Raw genomic sequence first — 27,914 nt, 5'->3', positions numbered from 1 at the left:
TATTCAATATGTTACAAAATATCGTATTGTTAGTCATAAAAATACATCGATGAAAATATATCTATAATAGTAATATGTATAAAAATTCTATAAATTCATATTACATATACCGTTTTGCTATTTCTATAAAAAATATTACAAATTTCGTTAATAAAATATTATTCACATAATGTAAAGTAATATTTCAATTCCTATGTACAATTACTTGTATTTAATTATTTTCTCTCATCACTGATCTTAATCAACTTTAGTATCCGCTGGACTAAGAATTTTTAATATATATTGTAGCATTTTAAATAAGTCCTCTTCTTCTTTCTTATCATCTACATTCAATAGTGTAATCCTACCTAATGCTTCTTGTATACTCTGTGAAAAGCCAGCACTTCGTACAATTAATTTTCCTTTCTGATTATTGGATATTAGAGACCATAACATAGACCCTGCTATTCTAATTTCGACCAGAGAACCATTTTTAAATATGTCATGTAGAACATTAATAAAATCCACTAAAATATTCGTATTATGTTAAAATCGTTTAAATATATAACGTGATATGAGAGTGTGCGTATCTTAATTTACCTGAACTAAGTAATCGTGGTCGGTTGGTCATGTTAAACGCGAGATTGCGCAATATGGAAATTGCAAGAATTCTATTAGATGATGAAGAGTATTTTGACAATTGTAATAAAACATCCAAGCCGTCGATAGCCTGAAGAAACGATTAGTATACACACATGAAAGAGCATAAAAATATTTTTCAGATATTGAAGAATAAGAAGTTAAAGAAATAAGTTAAGAAGTCCTTTAGGACACAAAGTTACCTTTGGGACACATAATTGGCCCTCTTCGTAATAAGTAAAGTCAATTAAGAACTCTAAGCAATATAATTCAACGAGTGGCCATGGTTTTGTCCGTTTCGTGGTAATTGGATGTATTTTTGTAAAAAATTGTAGGAGATTACTCTACGAAATTAGTATTAATAAATAAACGTTACTTTGGAGATCCATATAGTCAAAAAATATCAAATTACCTTTGAAATTGATACTCTACATTCATGAACGTGTATTGCGTTTCGCAAAACATGAAATGCAAAGTGTAATTTATGATTATCAAAGAGTTGACCAGCTTTGTCTATTTCTTTACAAACTAATTGTATAATAACATGTATAAGGGCGAGAGTATTAGGAGTTTTTCTAAGTCCTGTCCCTGGCAAAATAGTCGTTAACGTCAAGGATTGCGCTGCTGAAAAATTAAATTATTAAAATAGCACAAGATATTTAACAAATAATTTTTACTCGTTTAATATTTAGCATTTAGCAGTAAGTGTATATTTCAATTTTAACGATACCTGTAGTACATTTTGTAGTATAGGTGGCTAGTAACTTCAAAGCGGTGGTTGAAACTGTTTTATTTAATGCAATCCAAGCCCATAGTTTGTGTAATACGTCTGCTAATCCTGCTTTCGTTAGAGCTACTTTAACTTCTGTACTGCCGTACATGAAGTTCATTAATAATACTAAAATAGCATTCATGTCGCGTAGTAATGGATGAATCTGTAGAAAAACATGAGGAAAACTTTTTGTTACAATCTCTAAGACCGATGTTGGGAATTCCGTCACGTGTATGAATATTTTTTTTTTTTCGAGATTGAGAAATCTCTCAACTGATCACTGTAGCAATAATATAAATTAAAAAATACTTTTTTCAAGATCTACTTTATCTAATTACCTTCTTTTCACGGTCAATCTGATTTTTGAAAAGTTCGAAAGGTTGTAAATTTAATTTCACATACGATTCTTTCAATATCATTAAAGTTGTGTCAGGTAAATTTTCTTCCAATGCGACCTGTTTAGCTGTGTTTGATACACATAACAAATTAGTAAGTGCGCTTATGATCAAATCCTTGTCCTCGTTCAATTTTTTATTCTTCTTCGATCGATTGTAATTATGAGCTATAAATAAGTGCAATAAAATATTACAAAGTTCCTTGCTCATAGCAATTTCGTTTCCTTCAACTTCATAATCTGCTGGTTTCTCGGAAATTAAAGGAGGATCTTTATTTCCATTTGATTTTGTTGAATGCATATTGGTACTTTGTAGAGAAAATGTATTAACATCAGATGTAATTTCTTTTAAATTATTTTTATTGTCATTTGACAATCGAGTTAAAGGAGTATCCATTATTGATTGTAATGAGATGCTACTTTTTCCTGAAGAATCTTTTTCAATTTCTTGAGACAGTAGAAACGCGAGACAGCCTATAGCACTGATGCGAAGTTCTGGATTAGAATCCTTCATTGCAATACAGATAGATGAAAGTACAGCTTCTGGGCCACGCAATTCTAAAGCGGTCTGTATTGTTTCAAAATGTTGATTTTCTGTTAACGAAAGTATGGCTACAAAATTGAAAATTTCGGTCCAGAGTTTATTTCGCAGAGATATCAATTGCGATGTGTTATTACCTGCGTAAACATTATTTAACTTATATAAAACTTACTGCATGCATACACAAATGAATCTGTTCTTTTTTAACTTACAATATAAATCATCATTTAAAAAGCAAAATAACATGTAAAGTGAATCAACTGAAAAGCTAGCTACAAGAGAATATTCATTACTGTTTGTAATACAGTTTGTTAAAACTGTACAAATGCTGATATACATTTCCAATATGTCACAATAATGTGTTAAATTCCTTTTACTTTCAACATCTTTAGGTATTTCATTGATGCATCTACAAAATTTGAAGTATATATTAGAAAAATCTTAAAATCTTTCCAGACACAGATATATACATATATATATATATATATATATATATATATATATATATATATATATATAACTAGTTTAATTACCCAATTAAATATTTGTCAATAGAATGTTCATAAATTTGATGAACAACTTCTTGTTTTCCTATAAGTATTAAATTATTTAGTAGTCTACAAACAGCTGATATCAATGATGGTGTTGCTACCAATTGTAAATAATTGTCCATCTCTGTAGTTGTTGATTCTTTGACAGAAACTAAAAAATATTAATTAATACTTACAGTTATACAATTTAATTTATAAATTATTTTCAACTGTTTAAACAGTAGTTAAAAAAGTATTAAAAAAGTACACATACGAGGTTGTAATTCATCGTGACAATTATACAGATGTGAGATTGCACGTGGTACTAATGATGTACAACCTGACTGCATGCTGTGAATAGATGGGACTTTCCCAGTTTCTTGCTCTTGATTATTCATATGATCACAGTCCAAAGAAGTAGACATATAAATATTAGAACATAGTACACTTATTTCATAATAAGTGTTGTTTTGTTCTATATATATTAAGATAGCATTTGCTTTCAAAGAATCCATCTACGTAAGTGGGTATAATAGTAAGTAAAGAATTATATTTAGAATTTACTTTTACCGTAATAGAAAGATATAATATTTACTTACATATTGAAAAATGATAGAATTGCAATTTTTTATTAAACTGCTAAGTGCACAACATGCTTGTTCCCTAACAATGCATGATTCTTCTCTACTAATAATACATTGAAGTAATGTCTGACATAATTCGCTTGGTGCCAGTGCTATAGAATTCAATAATTGAGAAGCTGTATGTAAATTACTCATTAGACCAGCTAATAATTGTAAAGCAGAAGCACGAACCAAGGGATCTCGATTTTGCCACAACATAGGTAACCAATTCAACATACGATCTTCTTCATACCAAAATTGTACAAAAATCTAGTAATATTTATACCATATACCGTTAATAGTATCATTATAAATAGAAATATTTAATTATGTTAAACTTCTATTTATACTTACATTTTTATTGAAGTTTATTTGCATTTGATATAACAAATGATTGAGACATATAATAGAATTTCTGGTTATAGATAAGCCCATAAAGCTAATTGTTCCAGCTCCATGGAAGGATATAATGAGTTCGATTAATGTATTTCCTAATGATATTAATAAATTTTTGCAATTTGTCCAATGACACTTTCCAATTAAATATGTTAAACATGTTAACAGCCAATCAAGGTAAGCTGTAAAGAATTGATTTATTTTAATTTAAATGATAAAAATATAATATCGTGGAAAAAAGAAATTCACCTAAATTATAAAAATGTTGTTGGTCTCCTAAACATAAAGTGGAGACAATTAATTCAATAAAGTGTAGCCAAACGTCTTGGTCTTCTAAAGTAGATTTTTCTGATTGTCCTATGGCTGAACATGTGCCAGCTAACTTCAATATAGATTGATGTACGTTTTGATTATCTAATTCCGAACTTTTTAATAATTCGGTTAGAGATTTAGTTATATTTGTCATTATTTTATTAGTCCATTTATACTTTCCTAATGTAACACAATACAAATATTTTCACTGTGTTTCAAATGATACATAAATTCTATTAATTATTTAATTTTTACCATTTTTTGTAATATTAATATAAAACTGTAGAAAATTTAAAACTTCAACAAATAAATCACAATCCTCTTTACTTGCGGGTTGTGAAAGTAAAAATCGTTCAAACGTTTGTTCCCATGGTAATAGGCTTATGTCTTTTATTTCCTCACATTTTTCCATTTTATAAAGTTTTATATGCCTAAGAAGAAGAAAAAAAAAATAAAAAATAAAAAAAATTACTAGCGAATTAAAAACAATTCTTTACAAAAAAATCAAATCATAAATGGTCATTATAATAGAGTTGCAAATAGTGATTACATTGTAAGATAATCAAGTGCACATGAAACTGAGTCATGGGTAGTTGAATTTTGTATATTATACAGTTGTTGTTGACAGCAATAATGAGGAAAGCTAAAACGTAAGACTAAAAATTCATTTTCTAGAATTTTTAGTTTTTTTGATATATCAGAATCATGAAGATCATTAAAATGTTTCCAAAGTACATTTATACCACCATTCCATTCCCATATCCAATATTGTCTTATAAATGTTAATACCAATGAGTCATTGCCATGAAGAACTGGAAAATAAGAATTACAGACTAATAATATTGATCTTTAAGATATGAACGATCAATATATTTAAAATGTTCAATCAAGTTTATAATTTACCAGACATATCTGATCGTCTATGTCTACTTATTTTCCAATGCGATTTACAAAGAAATGGTAATTTCATTTTAGATACAATAATATAAGGCAAAGAAATATTTAGTTGATTATAATTTTCTGTATATTTTTCACTCAATCTCATAATGTATTCATTATAAAGTAATAAGCATAATAGTTGTGAACCATCAGTTTTAATACATTCATTATTTGGAAATAGAAAAAGACCTAAAAAATATTTTTTAGTAATATAGTAATAAAATTTATCTTGAATTTTTTGTTGCACTTACTTCTGGTTATATTTGACAAGACATTAATACGAATGGACAGATCTTGACGTATAGAACATTCAGAAGATGCTAGTAGTTTTAGTATAGTAATTATGGGAATGACAGAATCTGGATAATTAACATATTCTTTTTCAACCTAAAAAATGATGTCATTTAGGTAGAATGAGAATGACTATTTAAGGAATTATATAGCATAGATATTATACAATCTTACTAGAGCACTGTTAAATATCTTCAAGATCAACGATAATCCATTTTCAGTAATAAATAACTTGTGTAAAGAAGAATCTGTAAGCATAACGCTAATTTGTACTAATGCTGATTTACGTATTTTAGGATCGACATTCGGCTCATTTAGCATTTCAAGTACAGATAATAAATTACTCCTCTGTAAAAACATTGACTGTATTATTTTTGTATTCACCATATATAAAGTTTGCAATGCGTGGAATAATTTTTAAATGTATGAAATGTAATAAAATATGTAACCTGATAACTGCCTTCAGATTTTTTAAAGACCCTTTGACGATCAAATATACAAAGTGAGCTAAGAGGTAAATCGTGTAGGGATGATAATCGTGGTAATTTTTTAACTGAATCCTTTTCTTTTCCAAGAAGCCAAATCAATCTACAAACGGCTTCGTATCTAATATCCTCATCCGACGAAAATAAGAACCTTAAATTACCTTTCAAAACCTTTTAAATAAACATGTATTTTTTCAAACTATTTTAAGATTTACGAATATAAGAAATGTACTTTTCCAATAATAAATTATAACACATTACCTCAATATATGGCAATTGTATATTAGTAGAAACATCAGGATCAAAGATTTTTGTCACACATTGACCTAAGGTTGAGGAAGGATGAGCATGACATTGTAAAAAAGGCAATACTTGTACTATGGCTTCTAGAGATTTTAACCATCCATTTTCTCCCATCTGTAATCTTCCTTTTAATATGTAAACTAATATTTCTTCGGACATTTCCTTGATCTAACAAAAACATAAATAATTGTTCGCAGATTGAATATCATTTAAGCCAAATTTACTCATAAGATTTCATCTTACCCTTTTGTCATCATGTGTTACACCATAGGATACGATTTCAATTAAGACAGACAATTCAAATAAAAATGCCAGATTTTCCCATGATAACTTTTCTTTGTTATATTCTACTCCTAAAATACTTTTAACTAAGGTATGACATTCAAAATATGTGGCATATTGTATATCAGTATCTGCATTTGCTAATAAACTTAATATTAATTTTGTAGCTAATGTTTGGTCATCATTAGTTGGAGAATACCTTAAACGTTAAATAAATTATATCGCAATAATTAAGTTGTTTTAACAACGATAAAGTTTCCAAATTCATATAATTCACAAAAAGAACATACCTATTCATATTTTGTAAAAATTCGATAGTTTTCTTAATAATACCAAAATTTTTGTGATATGGTAAACTTAATTTTGAAGCATATAACATTTTTAAAACTTCCGAATGAGATGAATTAGGTGTATTTTTTATTATGTATATAGTTGCTTGTATCGACTTTGTTATCAGTCTTGTTTCGTCGAATGTTTTAATATATGTAATTTCATCACTACCTTGAAATTGCTGTTAAGTGTACAACAATAAATTATTAGACTAATTGGGTTTTCTTTAATTAGTTAAAAAAAAGTTAGAAATTACATACACGACCATATTCTTGTAATATAGAGTGTAGTTTTGGGTATAAAAAATAAATAGCAGCATCCATTATAGCTACACATATTGATGTTTTAAGTGATTTAGGGAAGATAGCATCCGCTATTTCTAGAGGAACAATGTGGCTTAAAAGTTTCATTGTAATACTTATAAGGTGCAAATATGTTATTCTAAAATCATCTATTGTGCTATAATTTCCAAAATATTCTATGACGTCTCCCAGCATGCCAAATAATACTTTCATGTCTTCAATTACTTTTAAAGCAATATCATCATTGCAAAGCCAAACATTTGGCATGACGCTTATGATGAGTACTTGTACCAGTTCATATATTACGTCTGTTACATACTTAGTACTTCTTAATATAAGTGTTGAATTAATAGAAATACTCAATTGAGATATAACATGTTTTAAAGTTTCAATGCAAAAGGTTGGTATAAGCATTTGTTGTAATTGTAAAATAGAATCATCAATGTTATCTGATACACTTTGACTTCTTTCGCTTGTGCCCTAAATAATATACAAAACATTAGTAGATACAAAAATATGTTTATAAAGTATTTAAATGCTTACAGTAGATTGATATGCTTGATAATTAACTTCTGGAAATCCTCCATCAGGACTATCTCTTGTTTCAGAAGGAGAATAAACATTATTGCTTAATTTTTCTGCCAATAACTGAAAAATATATTCTTTATTAATATATCATGCCATACTCGAGTATTATAATTAAGTATTAAATTTAAACTGTGTTTATTTACTTTTTGTTTTTTATTTGCAATACACGGTTCACAATAATAATAGATTCGTAGTCTTAAAGATCGTGTTAATTTGTGAAGTGTTTTCAATACCATTGGTATTATATTTCTAAAATTGGCATTTGTGATATTTGCACTAGATTCCAAAAGATTATGTAATATCTGAAATTTAATATTGTATTATTAAATACTAATTATTAAATATCAATACAATATCATAACACTTTAATGAAAAGCTTAAATATTTACAAAAACAATTGCTGGTCTTTGAAGAAAAACTTCTGCTGGAAAATCCTGCATCATTACGTTTGTTATAAATTGACACGTATGTAATATAAGATTTGCATCTAAGCTATTATTTAGGGCTTCTTCAACTGCTGCTAAGACACCTCTATCAGAAGTGACTAAAGGTTGCCATGGCATGATTAACCATTTAATACCACCTTCAGTAGCTTTAGATATCGGGGTTCCATCTCCACATTCTAATGTTAAGTCAAATGGTACTGTACTATAAATTATATAGAATTATATATAGACAAAAGATAGAAGAAATTTCATATAAAACAAAATAAAAAGATTACGCATATATAATTATCATACTGTGAAAAACATATTTAGGATATTTACCTGTTCAAAGCAGAGGTAGTAGTAAGCCCACTTTGAGATAAATTATGATCTTCTTTTCTATGTATTTTGTTATTTCCATTATATTCATAATCTTTTATACGTGTTCTATGCCTGTCGTAATCGATAAATCCTATTGCTGGACAGCTAGGATCCTTAAAAAGAAATTTGAATGAAAAATTTGTTTAAATATACTTACAACTATAGTTAAAATTAAAAGTAGATATAAGAACCTTTATAGTTTTTGAGTTTGATGATATTGTTTGTAACTTATCTGAACAAAGAACAGCTTCTTCAATTTCATTTAATTTTTCATACCATTCTGAACCTAATTTCCTTCTTAATTCCTGAAGTTCATTTTGAAGTCTTAATTTACCAAATGTATTTAAGTGACTTCTATCATCTGTCTTACAAAATATATAATAATATGCAATTATAAGTTTTTAAATATAATTTTTATTGTAAGATATTGTAATTTCTAAATTATTAGAAGTACAATTATCGTTTGTTAGTATTTGAATTATTGATTAATGGATGAATAAATGAAACTAAATTTTTAAGTACCTTTAGTAAACGAAGTAATAAATCTAAAACCTTCTGTGTCTCTGAGAAGGCTTCAAATGAAAACCAGTTAAATAACTTTGTTATTAATTCTTTTCTAACAGCATCGCAATCACAACCAAAACCAAGATTGTATTTTGAAATAATATTATCTAGTGCTCTCAATCGAATTTCCTCGATATTATGACCTGGAAAGATTGATAAATTTTTTGCCCGTCTTTTGCTTTGCTATACCATATAATAAAAAATTGGCGAAGCATTTATATTTACTTAATTTTCTGACGTGTGCCGCTGATATTCCGCTCATGTTTGACATCTGCTTAACACATATTGAACTGTCACGTTTTAGGTTAACTGTTCCAACTATTTTGAATATTTCACCGCCAAATATCATGAGCATTATGGGTAACTCTGGCTACATTTTTATGAAAGGTTACATTCTATCTAAATCTATGTATAAATTTATATTTTTCATGTAATATATAAATAAAAATTATATTTTTATTACATGCGAAATTGTCAAAAATTCGATTAAAAGCTTTCATGTTTATCTTGTATTATAGCTTTCAACGTATCAATGGAAATACGACTTTAGTTCATTTATGATTATATGCCATCTATCGGTGAAAGTATGAAGATAAACTGAAATGTAACTTAAACGTATGCTCATCTATATACTTTATTATTTAAATTTCCCGCGCACGCGCAAATCAACGAAATATTTGTTCAATCGAATTTGATGCAGTATCAACACGATATAATACGACTTCACCAGGGAAGAAGCAAGTCCATGTTCCGTGATTTCCTTAAGGGCGTTTCTATTTAGAATCTTCACTGAGATTTTTTGAGTTTAGCACCTCGTTCGTGGTATTGTCGTCAATGTTGTATCTTTTTATTACAGAATGAATCGTTGATTCATTTCTGTTTAGAGATTTCCTGATTTCTTTATTCGTCTTCCTTCATTCAACACGTAACGATACATTCTCTGTCAGGTTCAATCATTTCCTGTTTATTGCCATTCGTGACTTTCGATTATAAACTGTGGATACGTAATATATAGATGGTACTAAAGAAAGCAAAATTGAAATTAATTCATTTTGTTCTTCAGACGGGAAACTGGCGAAACAGGTAAAAGAAATATTTCAGATACTTTTCATAGCAATAATAATAAAATTAACTGAAGGAATTCGGTATTAATAGAAAGTTAATAAAAAGATAGTCCTAATGTCATCGATTCGAAAGTAAACGCAATTTCTTTATCCCAAACAACAGTTCTTACTTTATCATTTTCTTTTAAATGCGAAATTACTTAGTAAGAATAATGGAAATTGGTTTGTCTCAAGTCGACGACATCAAGGCAACAACGACGTTTCGAAAGGACCTTTTAATCACCTCACGAAATTTCAAGGATAATAATTCGAAGCACATGCCTTCCACTAATGGGGTCGGTGTGTAGGTATTACAATCGCATTAATCTCACAACACTGATTTAGATAATTATGTACACGTCATTTAACTGCATATAAACGTACAAAAAGGATTAAAACTAACCATCGAATCGTTGGTAATCGTCTCGGGAGCGTCTCACTCTCTCTTTTCGGTCTCGAAACTTCCTTTTGTTCCGTTTCTCTTTACGCTCCTGTTCAATCCGGCGCTCGTACGAGTCGCTCGGTTTAGCGCCAACTTATATAAATTGTTTTCTCGCGTGAAACAAACGCTGTACATTTTTGATAAGAAGTTTATGCAGGTGTCTGATACGGAGAAGACGTTAAAGCAAAATCGTGGATTATCTTCTCCCTACAAACACGTGTACCACGTTCCCAGGTTTTATGCGAAATTAATTTCTACAGGTAAAAATGCGTCTAATTCTTTGGAATTCACGCGATATATATATATATATATATATGTAACTTACAACTTATAAAATAAAAATGAACTTTTATTTACTTTTATTCCCTTTCCTTTTACAGAAACGATGCATTCTTTACAAGATTCTTGCAAATAATACGTTAAATATACAGAATGTAAGTAAAAGAGAGAGAGTCACATATAATATATATATTAGTTTACAATACTTAAATTTTAATCATATATCGTTTATGATACGAGAACTACAAACCTTTCACAAGATCATATTAGCGGCATAAAAGTAAGAAAGAAAAAAAAAAAAATGTATTCGTTCGAAATTGTCGATTCGGTCGATACGTTGCTTACATCGTTACAATTGATTTGAATAAACAACGACCGATCTCTTTGGTTCTTACGCTGCAATACATACAATAGTTACAAAAATGTACGCATATATTAGTACGGTTAAGGACACCTGTATGTGTGAGATCGATGATCTACCGGGTCGTTCGTTATTTCATAAATCAACAGGACATTACAAGTTCAAGCGATCGATAAAACGAATACAAATTTTATTGCTTTCGGAGTTCCGTTGTTCTAAGTAATACGTCGGTATATCACGCGTGCAACAAGCAGAGAAAGAAAAGGAAAAGAGAAAAGAATAGCGCGATCATCGATACCAATGACATGAAAATTTTATGCGATCGAAATCTAACTCGATCTTACGAGCTGTACTAACGTCTTATTATTTGCGGAGTACATTAATGGTCTATTAAATCGCAAGTAACCACGTTAAATCACTGTTAAATTAAGAAACTTAAGACCGTAAAATGTACTTTATCGGTTTAGAAACATTTCTATCGACGCGTTGATGTTGTTGCGTGGCACGAAAGAAGTTAAACTGCGAAAATTCGATTTTATATAGAGAACTTCTCGATGCCAATAGAAGTGTACGAAACTTAAGAGCAGCTAAACTTATAACAAAGGATACGACGACACGGTAAAGCTCGTAAACGTCGGAACAGGTGATTGATCGAATCGAAACGAGCTGAGGCGTGAGATTGTATTTTTTTAGTGCACGTCTGCGTCAAATCGTAGTGAATCGATTACATCGTTTCACGACGATGCGCCAGCGAAGTATACACGTGTATCGATGTCTAATTTCTCGTTAAGGATTGCGTATTAAGGTTTTCCTCGAAATTCCTGCGGCAAACGAAACGTGCATCTTCTCTCCACCGCGTCTCCATTGCTCTTGCTCAAAGAAACGCAACCGTAATTGAACTTTGGTCACTTTTCACGATGTTAAACGCGAGTCTTTCATCTTCTTCTCTCTTTTTTTTTTTTTTTATTTTCTTTTGTTGTATAAATTCGATCTTCGTAAAAAAATGACTTTTGGTCTAATTCGTTGATACCGTTTACATGTACTTAGTACACATACCTAATCGGTACACGCAAGCAGTTTCGTGCACTTGATAAAGCGTGCAAAGATCGGTGAGCTTTTTACGCTCTCGTTTTCATAGTACGAGAGAAAAGAAGTCGGATTATTTTGAATTGCCTGTTCAGCCTATTCGGCCGGCCGAGATTCGAAGCTTGCGATACATCCTCTTTGGATCTGGGATTGACGTTTCGACACAAGGCAATCCGCGTTTCGCTCGATTGGTTTCGATTGATGGTAAAGCAAGCGTGATCGACGATAAATTGAACGTATTCCTCGGATAATTGTAATTAATTAACTGTTAGCCAACGAGGTGAAACGCTGGCTGGACAATCGGCAGAGCGAAGCTAATTTCAGTCGATGAAAATGTAAGACGCCTGTCGAATATTTATCGAACTCAATTTCACGCTAAATTTATCTGTTCGTGGAATCGCGTAGGAATTGTTAGAAATTACCAGCGAGCAATAAATCGGACTTGTTGCGTATGTCTAAATAAACGTAGCTGATTGGGCTGATTCTGTTGAACTAATAATACGCGTATCATTGAACGTGGATGTGCGATGAATTTCACGGAATCGTAGACTAACGTTTTTGATAAATTTTGTTGCATTTCGCGTGATAAATTGCACTCGTAAGACGGCATTAATCAAACGTGTTGAAAGAAAGAAAAAGAAAAGACTATTCACGAATGGCAACAAATTTCCTCGATCAAAATCACGGAATTAATCAAAACACAGCGATAAAAGAAGCTCGCGTTTCTGTCTTTCGTCTCAAACAGCTCAAATAGAACGAGAGGCAAGCGTTTTCGAATTGTTTAATGATAAGAATCATACTCTTTGGCAACGTTTACAAGGATTTCAATACCGTGCTCCTATATGTGCGCGACAAACGATGATCAATACCGAGGTAACGTAACATAGCATATCTTTATCTATCTTATTTCTTAAATTATCTTTAATTCATCGCGAAATATTATTAAATCGCGTTTATTAAATCACGCAATGGAGATGCGGTAGGTGCGCTACGTGTTTCTTCGTTATTTTAAACTATATACGTACTATCAGTCAACAACTACGTCTTCAGGCTCGTTCTACGCAAGACAACTTATTGCTTTCTGTTGCACGACATCGCTTTTTTTTTTTTTTACGTAGCTAATACACACGTCACTTGTAACAAACGCATCGAATAATTACGCGCATTACAATCGAAACGAAGGGATAAAATTTCTTCGAAATGAACGTCCAGTTAGACATCTTCATCGTATTTGCTAATACATCGTTAATACGTTTCGATACGTTGATACGCGTTAAAATTTACCTCTGTACAATTTCTGAAATTCACGCTTGCAACGCGGTTACTCTACTTGTAGAAATTATACGAGTTTTCCGCCAACAATGACTTTATTCTTACTATACGTACACAGAAGTTTAAATACATCGATGATACATGTACATCGTGGTTCCGACGATGCACACGATCGTGTACCGAACAATGACACGCGTTAATTATTTCGAGCCTGTTTTTATTTCGACGGATTGCACCTTCATGGTAACATTTTCTTCTTTCGCACGGAACGTGTCCGCCGATCGCGCCCATCAAATATAATAATTCGATCGAGGAAAGCTTCGTAATAATATCACATCGATCGATCGATCGAAAGAATTAAAGATACGTTTAACAGCGTTGAAACTTTAACGGAAGATAAAATTTAACGATCGTTGAATCACCGATTTGATCGGAATAAAAATGCGACGAACGTAGCAGAGCCGACCTTGAGAGCAAATAATTTAGAGGAATAATTAAAAAATGAACGATATAGTTTCTCGCGTAATTAACGACCATCCGTCACAGGTGCGCTATAATTCGCAATGAAACGCGCTACACAGGATGAGCGTAGACGATTTGAACAACGACACGGTTCTATCCGAATATTCATAAACGACGATATCGTGGATGTGAGTCGTGTCATCGTATTAACGTTTCGACTGCTTACGACTTCCAAATTCCATTTCCTCGAACGTTGTTCGGAATTTTGATTCGCTTCGAAGGATCTGGCGTTTCTGTCGAAACGCGAACGCGTCCCTCTCAGCGTTTTCGTTTGTCGACGCTGCAATGCATGGATAAGGGTTCGATGATCTTCTTAACCCTTCGCGAGCTGGCTAGTTTAAACGATTGAATCGGAAGAACACACTTAAAAACGATCGCTTAACACTACGTTAGTGAACATCGAAACTTTTTCTACCTTGTTTAAAACGACGACGAAATTACGCGCTCCGGACGACGACTTTTAAAGTCTCTAAAAAATGCTTAATTTTTTTGCTCCTTTTCATTTTTTCGTATTCTAAAGATCATAAGTTTCACTGTTTCATATTTTCTTCTTTTTCTTTTTCGCTCTTTTCCTTTTTTTTTTGTTGTTTTTGAAGCTTTATCCTTCTGTCGGACGCGAAAGCTTGTCTCTTTAGGCGATTAAGAAGGGTTAAGAAGCATCCGTGCAGCGAAAGGGTTACGTAGACAACGACCAGGGTCGACGATCATATATGCAGTTAAACAATCGGGCCCGCGGTTCGTTATCGCGGCCTAATGATTTTCAAGTAACAACACAATAATTAGGGAATTAATAAGACTCCTGGAGGGAGGGGTAGGAGAAAGAGCAACGTTTCAACGGAGCGTTTTGCTACAGAGTGGAAGAACGAGATTCGACGCTATGGAGAGGACCGAATCTCTTTTTCCTCCTCATTCATCTTCTCCGTGTTTCTCGCTCCGTTCGTCGTTGTTCCTTTTTCTCCTATCCGCGTTATTAAACATCTATCGAGGTAAGGAGAAACGTGGGTAATCACGACAGAAAACACATACACGGTATACGCTATTATAAAAAATAATAAATATCATTGAAACGTGAATTACACGATCGGAAACGCGACGCGTCGGCACCCGAGCGATCTCGAGGTGTCGATGATCGCGTTCCCGGTTTAACAATCTTAGGACATCGACAACGATATAATATTCCTTATGTGTACGCGTGTACGCCTGTATCTTGTGTCAGTATTTGTGTGTATTTGTGCGCGAGCACGCGTCTCCACTTTGCCTCCGGATAATATCGTTTCCTTCGCCGATAGAAATCGATCAGCGGTAAACCTACCACCTTCTTCTCGTCGATTTTCGCAACACGATTTTTCCTGTGCTCGCTGTGTACGTGTGAGAGTGATGTAAGTATGTGTAGGAATAGATATATTAATACGTAGAGAACTAAGCTATCTATGACATTTTAAAATACTGTCTGGATCTTTGTCGATAGAATATCGTCCTTTTTCTTTCGGTTCAACGTCGCTGTACAGTTGACGACGATCGCGTGGATCACGATCTACGCGTTCCCTTTCGTCCGATTTCTCCTATTATTTCGCGATCCATACGACCGTCGATACGATTATCGTCTTAGCAAAACCTTATCTCCTATTCGCCGATTTGTATGCACGTGTATATATTATATAATATATATATATATTATATATAATACATATATCTTGTATATACAATATATATATACACATATATATCAATTTGTATGTATATTATGTATATAAGATGCGGTAAATGTGTAATAAATTAGTTGTTAATGTTATCGTTTCTCTTTTGTTCTCGTTCTCTTTTGTTACAGCTATACTTACGTCGCGCCTCGTTAAGAACTAATGATATGTATTCGTTTTGAACTATAGCGTTTAGTTTGATACGGCCCTAAGGTAGTCGGTTCGATCGCACGCGATCCACCAGAATTTCGGCAATCGGTTCGATTCATTCGAGATTCGATACCTGAGCTACGTACGGGCAGTCTTGCTTAGTGAAATCGTCGATCGCGAAATAAGCCCACTCGAGTTTCACTGAATTTCCTCGTCGCATAGTCCGCGTCTAAATAGATCGAATAAACGTCAAACGCAGAGAAAATATATATCGCGCGTAATCCTATGAAAAAGTATTCGTGTCGGGGAAATTTGCAAGCGCTACCTACAATTTCTCGATCGTCTACGACGAAGAATAACAAAGTCGGTTGATCGGGGGAAAATATTTTCTTTAATCTACCGTGCCCTAGCAACTTTTCTACTAAAGAAGCGCGTTTTCTGCTTCCTTCGGGGCTAGCCGCTTTGATTACACGCTCTCCTACTGAACAAATCATGAGAGTGGCAAATATTATATTAACCCTCTTTCTCCGTACCAAGCAACTTCCACTACTATGGTTATTTAACCAGGATCTGCTCTTTTGACTGAGCTACCAATATCAACAGCGCGCCATGTCTCTAAGTAATCGCCTAGCTGAGCGTCAAGCGCTACTCAAAATTGCGCAACTTCGACGATCAAACGTTAAACGTTGACTCATCGTAACTCGTGCACCGACTACAAATAATCGCGGTAACCGGTGTTTACGTTTATTTATAACGCTTTCGTTTACCGAAGGACGTACTGTAACCGATAGGCGCTTCAGAATAAATGCAAATTACACGAGTTCGCTTTGACATGGATCTAGAAGTCTATTTCTCTCTGAGAATGGACATTTTTGAAACGATTGTCCTACGAAGTTTCAGTTTTTTTAATTATGTCAGCATCGATGGCGAGAGCAAGTACTACACTCTCGTTCTGTAAGCATTGGAACACCTGTCAGTTTCACGCGAAACCTGATAGTTATAGCTATTTATTATATATAATTATAATTATACTAAAATATCAAGCAAACGATTATGATCAAACAGAATTTTCTATTCGTGCAAGCACGCGATCTGACAGATGTATGTAAAAAGCAAAAATCTATGAACTGTATCTGAAAGAACTACAAGTTGAGAACAATCGTATCATAATTTAGCAATCGTATTAGCGATTTGACAAATTACCACAGGCTGTAGATTATTCTGCTTTAACTTTAGGTCAAATAAGGCGATTACCTGATTTGTAACGTGTAAAATCTACTTCTAAAATCTTGCTTGCTTTACATTATACGACTAAACATATTATTGCTACTATTAATTTACAACTCGCAGAAGGTAAATTTCAATTTTAAAAATAGCTCAAGACAATATCCGCGTAAATAATTGTCTAATTCTTGAAACGAATCAAAATCAATAAAAAATCATAGAAGCTCGCTTCGAAACGGATTTAAAGATTGGCGAGAATGCGCGTAAGCTTGCACATATCGAAAAGAAGAAGAAAACTGGTCGACGGAGAAGTAAACAAATAAGCAAACGAATAAAAATAATCGGGACATCGTTTGTAGCCGCGATCGTCGCTGCGGTCTGTCGCGGTGGTGAAATTAATCGAGCCGATAGGAAAGGTCGTGGAAAAGCGGAGGGGAAAGTGCGGAAGAGCGAAGCCGAGACTGTCGACTGTCGACGGGGAATTTTATCGAGGTCCGGATTTACTGCACCGCGGGCTGCGTGTACCGAGATGCAAATTTCGCCGGCTTGCCCTTTAGCGTTTTATCGAATCAACCTTCGGCCGATTAGGCGGACAACGATTTTTAACGGGTCATCGCACAATAGCCTTTTGTGCTCTGTCAAAGGCCAGTCTCTCGGGGGCCTAGCGAAAATGCGAGCCGGACAAAAGTGGCATTGCCTCACGGCGCTTTTTTTCTCCGGCTTTTTCGATAAAATGGCCCATTGTTGTGTTTCCATCTTTCTTCTTCCCCGTTCCACTTTCTCTTCATCCCTCTCGTTTTTAACTCGCTCTCCTCGCGACGTCGATGCAATCATTTCCCGCGAGCTTAGCTTCATTTAGCGCATATCCGCTTCAAAAATAAAATTCCACGTTTGGCTTTTTCGCTGTTTACCGTTCTTTCGTTCATCGCGTGGATTTCTAACGTAATCGTTTATACACTTTTTATATTTGTCGATCGATTGCCATATATCGTTGATCCAATCAACGAACTTCTTTATTATGTTCATAAATCACGCGACACATTGGGGTGGTTCACGTGTAACGAAGGGGAAAATATCGGCTTAATACTGCTTTCATTTCGCGGATTATCTTCGATCTACTGGAATAACAAAATATCTTCGTTTAGTTCTAATTATCTAACGTGTCCGCATTCGTGTAACTTTGTTTTTCCACGGTTACACTTTCGCTTTTGATAATTCACTCTTCTAACTTTCGACTCGCTTTCAACCTATACAACTGTGGTTCAAAAAGAAAGTTCAGAAATGATACCTTACGTACGAAGATCTATTAGTAACTTTGAATTAGATACTTTTCACCATTGTTACCAACGATTAACTAGTTTGATATGTATAGTATGTTTATTCGTTTCACTCTTGCAAAATAGAATTCCGTTCTCTAAAACTGTAATACGATTATCAATAAAATAAGCTTTCAAATTCGTCTTTCTGCTCGTCACAGTATGTACTTTATAATAATTCTCGACTGGATATTTTTTTTATATACACAGACTACTTTTGCAAGTCGAAATAAATCGATTAAAACAGGTTTGATTTGTTGTTTTTATATATCGCATATAAGTTGAACATTTTTTCGGGAAATTCACTTTCGCGCTACTCTCGTCCGATTTTACACAGAGAATACCATTTACGAGTAATATTTGCCGTTACTACTGAAAAATTCACTTTGTATCTGTTTGCCATTTTGCAGAAATTATTCGGAACAACGGGAATTTCGAGCTTTGGCGATACTCTGTTTGCCAGAAGTAAACCCTTAAATAACGAACCGCGATAAAAACGTAATTTGCAATCGCAAATATCTGAATTTATATATTTCGTTTACCGATGCTTCGGTCGAAGTTACAGTACGCATTAGATTTCGTAAGAAAATATTTCTAATACGATTTCCCAATGAAAATTCATTAGACAACGAACGACGCAAGCTAATCTTCCGATGTAAAATTCAGTGAAATCGAGTGGCGAAAGAACCGAGAAATTCCGTTTCCCTGCGTTTCGTGTTATTATTTTCCTACGTAAATGAAAAAGGTATCGAGCCTCGAAATTGTGCTTCGATCTTATTCTTCGTTCGGTGTGTAATGTCATGGATCGACACTGAGAACACCGGACAGGCAATTCTTGATATGTATCGTTTCCAGCGTGGCTTATTGCTTAACGTACCACTAGGATTTAAGATCTAGTTTTCTTAATTCTATTTACACGTTTAACTCGCCCCTTGCGGATCAATATCAAATACTTTACCAGGCGAGTATCGATGGTCCGTAGGATCTTGAAGAAACGAAACGTTGATAAGCGAAAAAACCGCGGATATATTTACGCAAATTCACATTTTTACGAAGACAATTAAAAAAAAAGAAAAAAAGAAAAGAAACGGGAATTTGGATAGAGAATCGTTTTATCTAGTAAATATTAAAAACGGTGCTTTACTTTGGTTATTTTATCTATCTTCGCAATGTTATGCGAATTCTGTGCATCTCTGCATCCGCGAATCTTCTATAAACGCATAAAACTCCGGAGTCTACCGATAACGATCGATAACCGGAAAAATAATGTCTCGCTTGTTGGAAAATCGGCGATTTTCTCTATGGAAATGTCGCGCGATGTGAACATTTGTCAGTTGCGTTTAATCATAACACAACGGCGAACACTTCAATTTCGAGAAGAGATCATCGATAAAATTATCGATGAAAGTTCCAATGAAAGTTCAGAATATTCAACGAAACTGTAAATATTAGGATGGATCGATGTTCCATTGAAAATCACTCGGATAAATGAAAAAGAACGTGCTCTCACAATGCGCATCAAACTTTCGTATTATCGCGATTAAATGGCCACGTTTCGTTTACGATCGTCCAAACCAAACGTTGAAACTTATATATCGCGTTTTCATATCGTTTCGTGGTTTAATTATTTCCCTGGATAACCAGGCCTCGTTACGATAAACGAATGATCTTTCCCGTCGCTTTGCCGCTCCTTTTACGGTTCCGTTAAATCGCGATAAACGAGGCTTATTATTGATTCTCTTCGGCCTATTATCTTGGGATTGTCGGTAAATTGTCTGCGATATCCTTTTGCTTCGAAGAGACTATTAATAAATAAATCGATTGCTCGGTGGAACTTGATGTTTCATCACGATTTAACGAAAGATTGCCATTGTAATAACGTTTTGTCATTGTGCAAAACAAAGGAAGTTGAAGCGATCTAAAGGCGACGTATAAACGGAAACGTTTTGACTTTTCTTCGAGGAAAGTTGTTTGGCTTGGAAAATTCATAAAGCTGATATCGTAGCCTCGTAGCTTCCTTTCGATCGATTCGCCTTAAAAATGAATAGTCCAGTGTTTGCGCGTTGGTAACAGTTTACTTGCGTTTTAGTAAAATATTTGATATCTCGTCATTACTCTGTCAACGACACTCGGTCTCGTCACACCGTTTGTAGACAAAACGGAGGAGTTGTGTGTACACGATAAACAAGGTGTATGTACATACGTCATTCATATCTTTTGATCACAGAAACATTATTCGAGAGTCGATTACACCGCTGTCCAGATACACTTCCACGCGAATACGTTTACGTGCTGTTGCTTCAAAAAAGAAAATAATATCCAATCGACTTTTCGTCAAAGCTTGGTGTTTTTCCTATTCCTAATAATTAGACAAATTTGTCGAGCCAGTTTTCTCAATAATACTTTTCATTTAGGTAATTCTTCGATTTCGATAACAAGAAGCAGATTAATTCATTGGCAGAAAAACTTATTCAACTTCCTTGTAATCTATTTAGGGGCAATATAAATTAAACGGAACGATCAACCTGTAACGAATTAAACGTATTCTCTTGTTTCTTCCGTTTTCTTCGTCTTGAAATATTTATTACATTTTTAAATGGATCTACTTTTATTTCGAACAATGAACGCATGTCTTTTTACAACCTTCAACATCTCCAGAACCATTGCGTGCGTCCGACTTTTACCGCTAAAATTCTCATAAAGTTGAACTTTGAAACATCGGTTAAAACATAGCCGAAATATCGTCCTACAGCTTCGTCAAATTCTATCGGTATCTCTATCGACATTCAAACAAGTACAAGAAAATGTTCATGCACGTCGAAGCTTAATTATCAGCGAATTATGAGTAGGACAGAAATTTTAATATACAATAATAAACAAAGACATTTGGATTTATTCTCATATACGATCCTTTATTAAAATAACGTGAGCAGCAAGTGGACTAAAAAATTGATGGAAGCCAGTGCATGGCATCAGGAATAATAGAGAGTTTTTCGAAGAGCAATATAAACGTGGTACGAGACGGGAGAGACAATAAGCTCGTAATTAAAAAAAAAAGAGAGAGAAAAAATGTCAGAGAAATTTATCCTTACAGAGGAATACTCGATTATCCGAAGGCAGCCTTTTTACCCCATTTTTCATTTTATTTCTAGGTAACTGGAAGTAGTCGCGCGAAGATAATTTGCTTCGTAAAGAATAGGTGGACAGCTCGACAACCGCAACCACTAACTATTATGCAACTTCCAATAACGTCCGTTTAAATTCATCACCATATTTCTGGCGGAGGAAAGCTTTCACCCTCTTCCTCTCTCCATCTTCGCGAGAATCTCGCCGGTAGCACCGTCTTTTAAATAAATCAGCAGAGCTTTCGTTGAACACTGACAAGAAAGAGAAAAGAAGAGAAGAGAAGAGAAAAGAAGAGAGAAGAGTAGAGAAGAGAAGAGAAGAGAGGAAAATAGAACGACGATGACAAGGACGAAGACGAGGAAGAAGGGAAAGATAGCTGCCGGCTCGAAAGAGCTCCCGAAGCGAAGGTTGGAGACACACTTTCATCGGGTCTCGAAGAACTTCTGGCTGGCGGCATTACCGCGATTCAAGCGCATCGCGCAACTTGATAAAAAGCATCCAGATCCGTCTTGAAACACCTCCAGTTGGAAGCTACCTCGAGGAAGGATTTACGCCTTGATCGAGGGGGATTGATTTAATTCTGTAAGTGCCTCTAACCGCGTTACTGCGAGAAAGAAACCTCTGCTTGAATTTGTAACGAAAGAAGAGACTGTATCCGTCTCTAATTCGCTTGGTAACTACGCCGATGCACGAACACTTCCATAGAAAACGAGAGAGCGAAGAAGTTCTTGTTGACGAAGGATAACCTTGGAAAAACTAGTTGCCCGGATAAGATTATTACTATCGATAGGACCAACTTCGATATGTACATTCCCGTACATATATGTTTGCTTAAAGAAACATAAGTAAACGCGAAAAATTATTTGAAAAATGATTAAAACCTCTAAGAATAACTATTTCTTCAGGAACGTTAAACTACAAAGAATCTGTATGTTTAATATTATAATGGTCGATCAATTCCGAATAATCTTGTCAATTTCACACGATAAAATTAATTCTCTTCTTGTCTATGTATACCTGTCGCGTTTTTCCATTACCATTTTGACCAATTTTCTTTCCTAAAGCGATCGTAGGGTTTACTCGAGGGTTTAAACTGCTGCCTTCTTTTATATAATTATTACAAGTCAGTATATAATTTATCGAGGATCAACGTTCGAATACACTTACGATATGGTTACCTTAGTTCGTCATTCGATCAGAACAAACGTTCTCTTAGATATATTTTCGGTTAGAAACTTTGCATGAAACACGACGTCATCTTGGCGTTTAATTCGGGATCCTTTGAAGCAAACTTCCGGACTAGAATAGCTTGAAGGATTATACGTGTCAAGGAAGAAGGATCGAGAAGCGTTAGAAGAATATTGTCTCGAGATGATCAATGGTATTTGAAGCACAGAGGCTGATGCACGGAAGGATGTTGCAGAAGTTATGCTCGTGCTTTCACCGCTGCTTCCAAGGATGAAAGGATTCTTAGAAGCAGTATGTAACTTCCCAAGGGAACTACTTTCGCACAATCTGCGTTTGATGAAAATTTTGCATGAATATGGCTCTGGAAAATCGGTATTAGCACAATCGCCAGACGCTATATGTATATTTTCTCTCGTTAAAATAATAACCGAAATTGTGCGTTTCTAACGTTTCGTCTCGCGCTTTCTACAATCACAAGCCGCGAATAGACGAACCTGCGTTTTTAATATATCGCGTACCGAATCTAAACTCGAGCGCAAACAAAGTCGGACGCACGCACGACGAACATACGTGTGATTGATTGTACGATTGATACTTCGGGAGACGAATCGAAAATAAAGAAAATGCACATTTTGATATGTGACAAACGATATGTAATAATAGATACAATTTCGATGTACCCGATGATTGCCTACAATTCCAGCCAATTCGTGTCGAGCGATATTGTTCGTTTACGCTTTAGACAATGTCTGGACACGCTTCTGCATATGTAATCAAGAGACTGCGAATTTGTATGTATCTCTAGGAAATTTAAAAGTGCAAGATCGCGGAGAATGCACACTATATAAAATATCCAAACCACTATGCTTCCTACGATACTTGTTAGGTAAAACAATTTTCTACCGAGTATGCACTTTTTTAAATTATATTTTCAAAGATACGAGTTTTCATAAAAATCCGCAATCTAGTGATCAACGTTAAAGCGCGCAGTAATACGTATGTTGCAACACGCGACATTCTGATCGTTCCCTTTAATCATCCATAACTCGAAAACGCAAAGTACACAGTTTATAATAGTATAGTTGTATAACGTTCTATTATTTATTTCAACGCGTAGATTTTTGCCGCGAACTATGGACGTGCGTTTATGAATCATCTGCTATTGTATCGTCGTACCATTTAGCCTTTTTTCCGCCAAAAGAAAATCAAATAGAGAAAGGAAAATGAATTGGAAGCAACGGCTTGGATACGAGTAGGTCCAATTGCTTTTAATCTGTTGGAAATCCTTTCGGAGAGCCGACGGGATCGTACGGTATGTTTTATGCAAATGTCACGGTCGATACACGTAACCCCGTAAATCCCTTTCTTCGCAAGCAAGCCTGTTTTCACCGAGCAACGTTGTGCAGCACGTGGCAAACTTGAACCTCGCGGAAACGTTTCTTACGATCGCTTCACGCCAGGGAATTTCCCACCGAGAGACATCGCTCGCATTTATACGGACGATTCTCCACTGTTCTCGTTCGTTCGTTCGATCTCTCTCTGTCTCTCTTCCTCTCTGCTTCTCTTTCTTCGTTTCGAGAGGCAAGCTTCGTTACGCTTCGAAGCGTTTCAACCACGTTGTCGATCGTCGTTGCCGATTAAACGTGCGTGGGGAAAAAAGGAAAAGAAATCTCATCGAAGAAAGCCACTCACGGCTTTGTACGATTAATTTTAAACGATGTTCACGGGCGAAAGGATCGCGTTTCAACGAGAATGCACTAATTTTATTTCCTTTACTTCACCGGCAACTCGGATAAAAAAAGCTCGCGCGCTGCTTCAGCTTATTCTCGTTTACGAATCTCGCCAAATTTTCTGGCTGCTAGTATTCTCTACCGAATATCGATTTCTCGTCTCGTTGAAATTATTTAGAGACGAGCAGGGCAGTAGTATACGTAGTACTTGAATGAAATATCTTACGCGTCGTAACTCTCCATTCATTCAAGTTAGTAGTTACAGTGACTAGAAAATTTGCCACACAGTCTTATTATACGATGAAACGTTATCTTACCAGATTCTATGCGTGTAATATGCTTGGACTTAATTAATCGGTACGTAGGTAAATACTATAATTATGCCAATATCTTTCGTAGTCACTGTAAGTCGTTGACTCGGGGAAAACGTATCGCGCGTCCAATACATTTAAAAAATCTGTTTATCTTTACGAATTTTATCTCTATTCGACTTACCGTAGCTTCTCACTGTGACTTTCAACTTTTTGCAAAGCTAATTTGACGCTCTGCCAAGCGTTGCGCTTATTCGCATTTTCTTGCGGAACACACCATTCGCGCGATGTACGATAATACCAATGCATACTTGATATCAGTATGCAACGTAAACTTCACTGCTGATAAAATATCGAGATAAGTTGCTTGAGAACAGCAAGATTTACAAAATTTGCCATTGAATACTGTAAAGTAAAGCTTAGAAAAAAAGAAGAAAGGAAAGAAAAGAAAGGAAAAAAGATCTCTCCGCGTGAGAAGTGTATCTGGAAGAGTACGAAGCACCAGAGTATGAATCGTTGCTAAATCATTGGTAACGTCGTTTATCGATCGACGAGTATAACGGTGCGTGACGTTAGAGTAAAGTGGTAAGTATCACGGTTGAATCGCGATCGAGAATCGTTGAACCGTTCATCGAGTTCACCTACATGCGAGTATGATATGTTAATTCCGTTTTAACGACTAACGGGAGCCCACGAGAGAGTAAAAAACGAGACGAGGTTCGCGGACCACCCGGCGACTCTCGACTGCTACTGGATTCCGGTTTCGCTGTTTCGCTCGTTAACGTCTTTGGTTTCGTTCGCTCCGTCTGACTTGATTTGCGGTACGTGCCCCTGAAGTCGAATCCGCGTCGATTTCCTTCTTGCCGGGCCCTTCTTGACCCGCTCTGTTCGATTCGATTCTGCGAGTTTGTCGAGGAAAAGGAACGAATGGATTTGATTATCCCAGCAGTATCGGACTACCACGTTGTTATCAAAACTTTTCGAAATGCCTTACGAGGTCCCCTTTAAAGCGTTAGCTTCTTCAATCTCGACTTCGATTCGGCCTCGTTCCGAACGACATAGTTTTTCGATCGAGCCACGAGGATATAATCGAACCGGCTAATTATTTCTACGAGAGCTTTCCTTTCCAATTAAAATTTCTCATTTCACCATTATTTTGCTCTCCAGTTAAATGTGTCGTATTTATAGAGCCATCTCTCCTACAAGAAGATCAACTTCTCCGATGTTAATACGAATTTCGAGATATCAACGAGCGATAGAATTTGAATTCGTAATGGAAAATACGTTTTCTCGTTCGTTTAGCTTTTATTCGCTTGGAAATTAACTTTAAGTACGTTTGTTCCTCGAACAAAATGTTAATAAAAAACTTACATGCAAGTACCTCGTGCAATCGTGCGTAGATTCTTTGCTTTATTCAATCGAGTTTATTGCAGTTTATGTGTAGTTAGTTTTCAAATACGATAATTCGTTGTCGCGAATCGATAATCTTCCTCCTATTTAATTAGAAACAGGCAATAAACTCGCAACGAACGTTTTCACGGCACATCAATTAGTATTCGGAGATCTCGTCTTCTCGTCCTATTTTTCCTCCAACAATTGTGTTCCAATTTTTCGTTCGAGCGAGATGTTCGTTAGGACTCTTCGAAATTTTCCTATCCAACTCGCGTAAGTCAACGACCAGATTCGATTAGAATGTAACAAGGATCTTGAAGGCAAAGTGAAACGTGCCGGTCGAAAGTTTCGCGAAAGAAAAGTTTGAACAGCCTTTTCCGTTCACCGATTAGTACCGAAAGAGAATCGATCGAATCGACGAGAATAAAGTCGAAGATACCGTGGAACGCGACGACGTCGTCGTCGTCACGCTGCTTATTAAAAGTTTCAGAGGGACATCTTAGTCTGGAACTATACTAATGCACATCGATATCCATTTGGTTCGATTGCGCAACACCGATCTCTACGGTGACTCCTGGCAAATGTCAACGTTGTACTCGATTTTAGTTCTTCCATGCCACGGTTAACGAAGATATACAGTCAGTCACAAAAGTCTACGTACACTGCTTACACATCAAATACGTGTTACAGTAAAAACGTTAGCTTTACGAATTTTGTTCATGCATTAAGATTACATATTTTTCAAAAGGGGCATGATCCATACGCTTTCACCTTTGTTACAAAAATTACATACGCTTTTATGTCTGTATGAAATCATGAAAATAGTATAGGTTTCGTATTGTACGAAATATATTGCAGTCCTCGAATTTTTATCATTTTAATATCGCTTTCATTTTACGATGTATTAGGTTGTCTCAAAAATTTCTTTCTTATAAGGAAATAATAGATGCACAAGATCGTTTGTTTTATATTATTTTATTGAATTACGTTTGATCCATTTTGTTCTATTGAGATAAGGATCGTAACGTTTGAGAGACTAGGTTTCATGCTTATGTAAAGATGCATTGTTGTAAAAGACACGTCTGGGACAATTTAATAATGAGATTTGTAATATTTGAAAAAAAACAAGAATTTTTTCATATTTTCCTCGGATTAAAATTATTTCTTGAGAATAGAAAAATATAATTTCGTCGAAAAGTAGTTCCTAGTCTACGTATTAATAATAATTGTACGAATACATAAGCATAAATAATTTTGCAAAATTCGATACACGCACGTAGACTTTTGTTATTGGCTATGTATTTTTCTCCGAAAGGGCCAACTTTGTGATTTTAAAACGCAGCATTTTATTCACAATTCTTCTATTTACCAATTTTATTTATTTAATCTTCTTTGTCAACATCGTGTTTATGAATTTCCATTCCCATGCTCTTTGTAAAATTTTTAACGTGGTGTAACTGGCCCAACGAATCGCATGTATGTATATTTGATAGCGTTTTTAACATCGTTTAGCCCATAAACCGCTTTATTTTCTCAGTTTATGTTCGTTTCGGTGAAGTCAATGAACGTTGAAGTTATTGGATTTCAAGCGCCTTTGTAGCAAAAGTGGGAAATGTTAGGAACATTAGATGGAAATATT

The 27,914-nt window shown here is 34.7% G+C and overlaps 1 protein-coding gene across 3 annotated transcripts; it reads right to left on the bottom strand.

Annotated features, from left to right (window-relative positions):
* Nucleotides 1-18: 18 nt before the first annotated feature.
* Ana3 (rotatin homolog anastral spindle 3) lies at nucleotides 19-9,881 on the bottom strand. Of its 3 annotated transcripts, none has more exons than XM_072000231.1 (30): nucleotides 9,710-9,881; nucleotides 9,302-9,481; nucleotides 9,035-9,219; nucleotides 8,704-8,877; nucleotides 8,474-8,625; nucleotides 8,096-8,354; nucleotides 7,850-8,008; nucleotides 7,662-7,766; nucleotides 7,077-7,598; nucleotides 6,777-6,997; nucleotides 6,448-6,685; nucleotides 6,163-6,372; nucleotides 5,866-6,072; nucleotides 5,591-5,764; nucleotides 5,377-5,512; nucleotides 5,090-5,314; nucleotides 4,737-4,998; nucleotides 4,442-4,617; nucleotides 4,124-4,366; nucleotides 3,833-4,056; nucleotides 3,455-3,748; nucleotides 3,130-3,370; nucleotides 2,859-3,027; nucleotides 2,538-2,734; nucleotides 1,729-2,462; nucleotides 1,349-1,553; nucleotides 1,031-1,242; nucleotides 822-962; nucleotides 580-709; nucleotides 19-506 (listed from the first exon to the last, which is right to left on the bottom strand). In XM_072000231.1, the coding sequence occupies exons 2-30, from the start codon at nucleotides 9,429-9,431 to the stop codon at nucleotides 238-240; spliced, it is 6,594 nt and encodes a 2,197-aa protein (XP_071856332.1). In that variant the 5' UTR covers nucleotides 9,432-9,481; nucleotides 9,710-9,881; the 3' UTR covers nucleotides 19-237. The 3 variants fall into 3 exon arrangements, with proteins under 3 accessions (XP_071856332.1, XP_071856334.1, XP_071856333.1); XM_072000233.1 differs by having other exon boundaries at nucleotides 1,031-1,239; XM_072000232.1 differs by having other exon boundaries at nucleotides 9,302-9,440.
* Between the last annotated feature and the right edge of the window lie 18,033 nt (nucleotides 9,882-27,914).

The sequence above is a fragment of the Bombus fervidus genome, chromosome 3 (genome assembly GCF_041682495.2).
Source record: "Bombus fervidus isolate BK054 chromosome 3, iyBomFerv1, whole genome shotgun sequence".
NCBI classification, from domain to species: domain Eukaryota; kingdom Metazoa; phylum Arthropoda; class Insecta; order Hymenoptera; family Apidae; genus Bombus; species Bombus fervidus.
Note: the sequence above shows the minus strand (reverse complement) of the source record. Positions and strands in the feature narration are given on the sequence as shown.

Bases quoted from the DNA above. Each gene is read 5' to 3' on its own strand.
- Ana3 (XM_072000231.1), bottom strand. From the start codon at position 9,431: ATGCTCATGATATTTGGCGGTGAAATATTCAAAATAGTTGGAACAGTT. The intron at 7,767-7,849 runs GTAAATAAACAC...TATATTTTTCAG, and splicing joins TTGCAAATAAAAAACAAAAA to TTATTGGCAGAAAAATTAAG. The intron at 3,028-3,129 runs GTATGTGTACTT...AATATTTTTTAG, and splicing joins TCACGATGAATTACAACCTC to TTTCTGTCAAAGAATCAACA.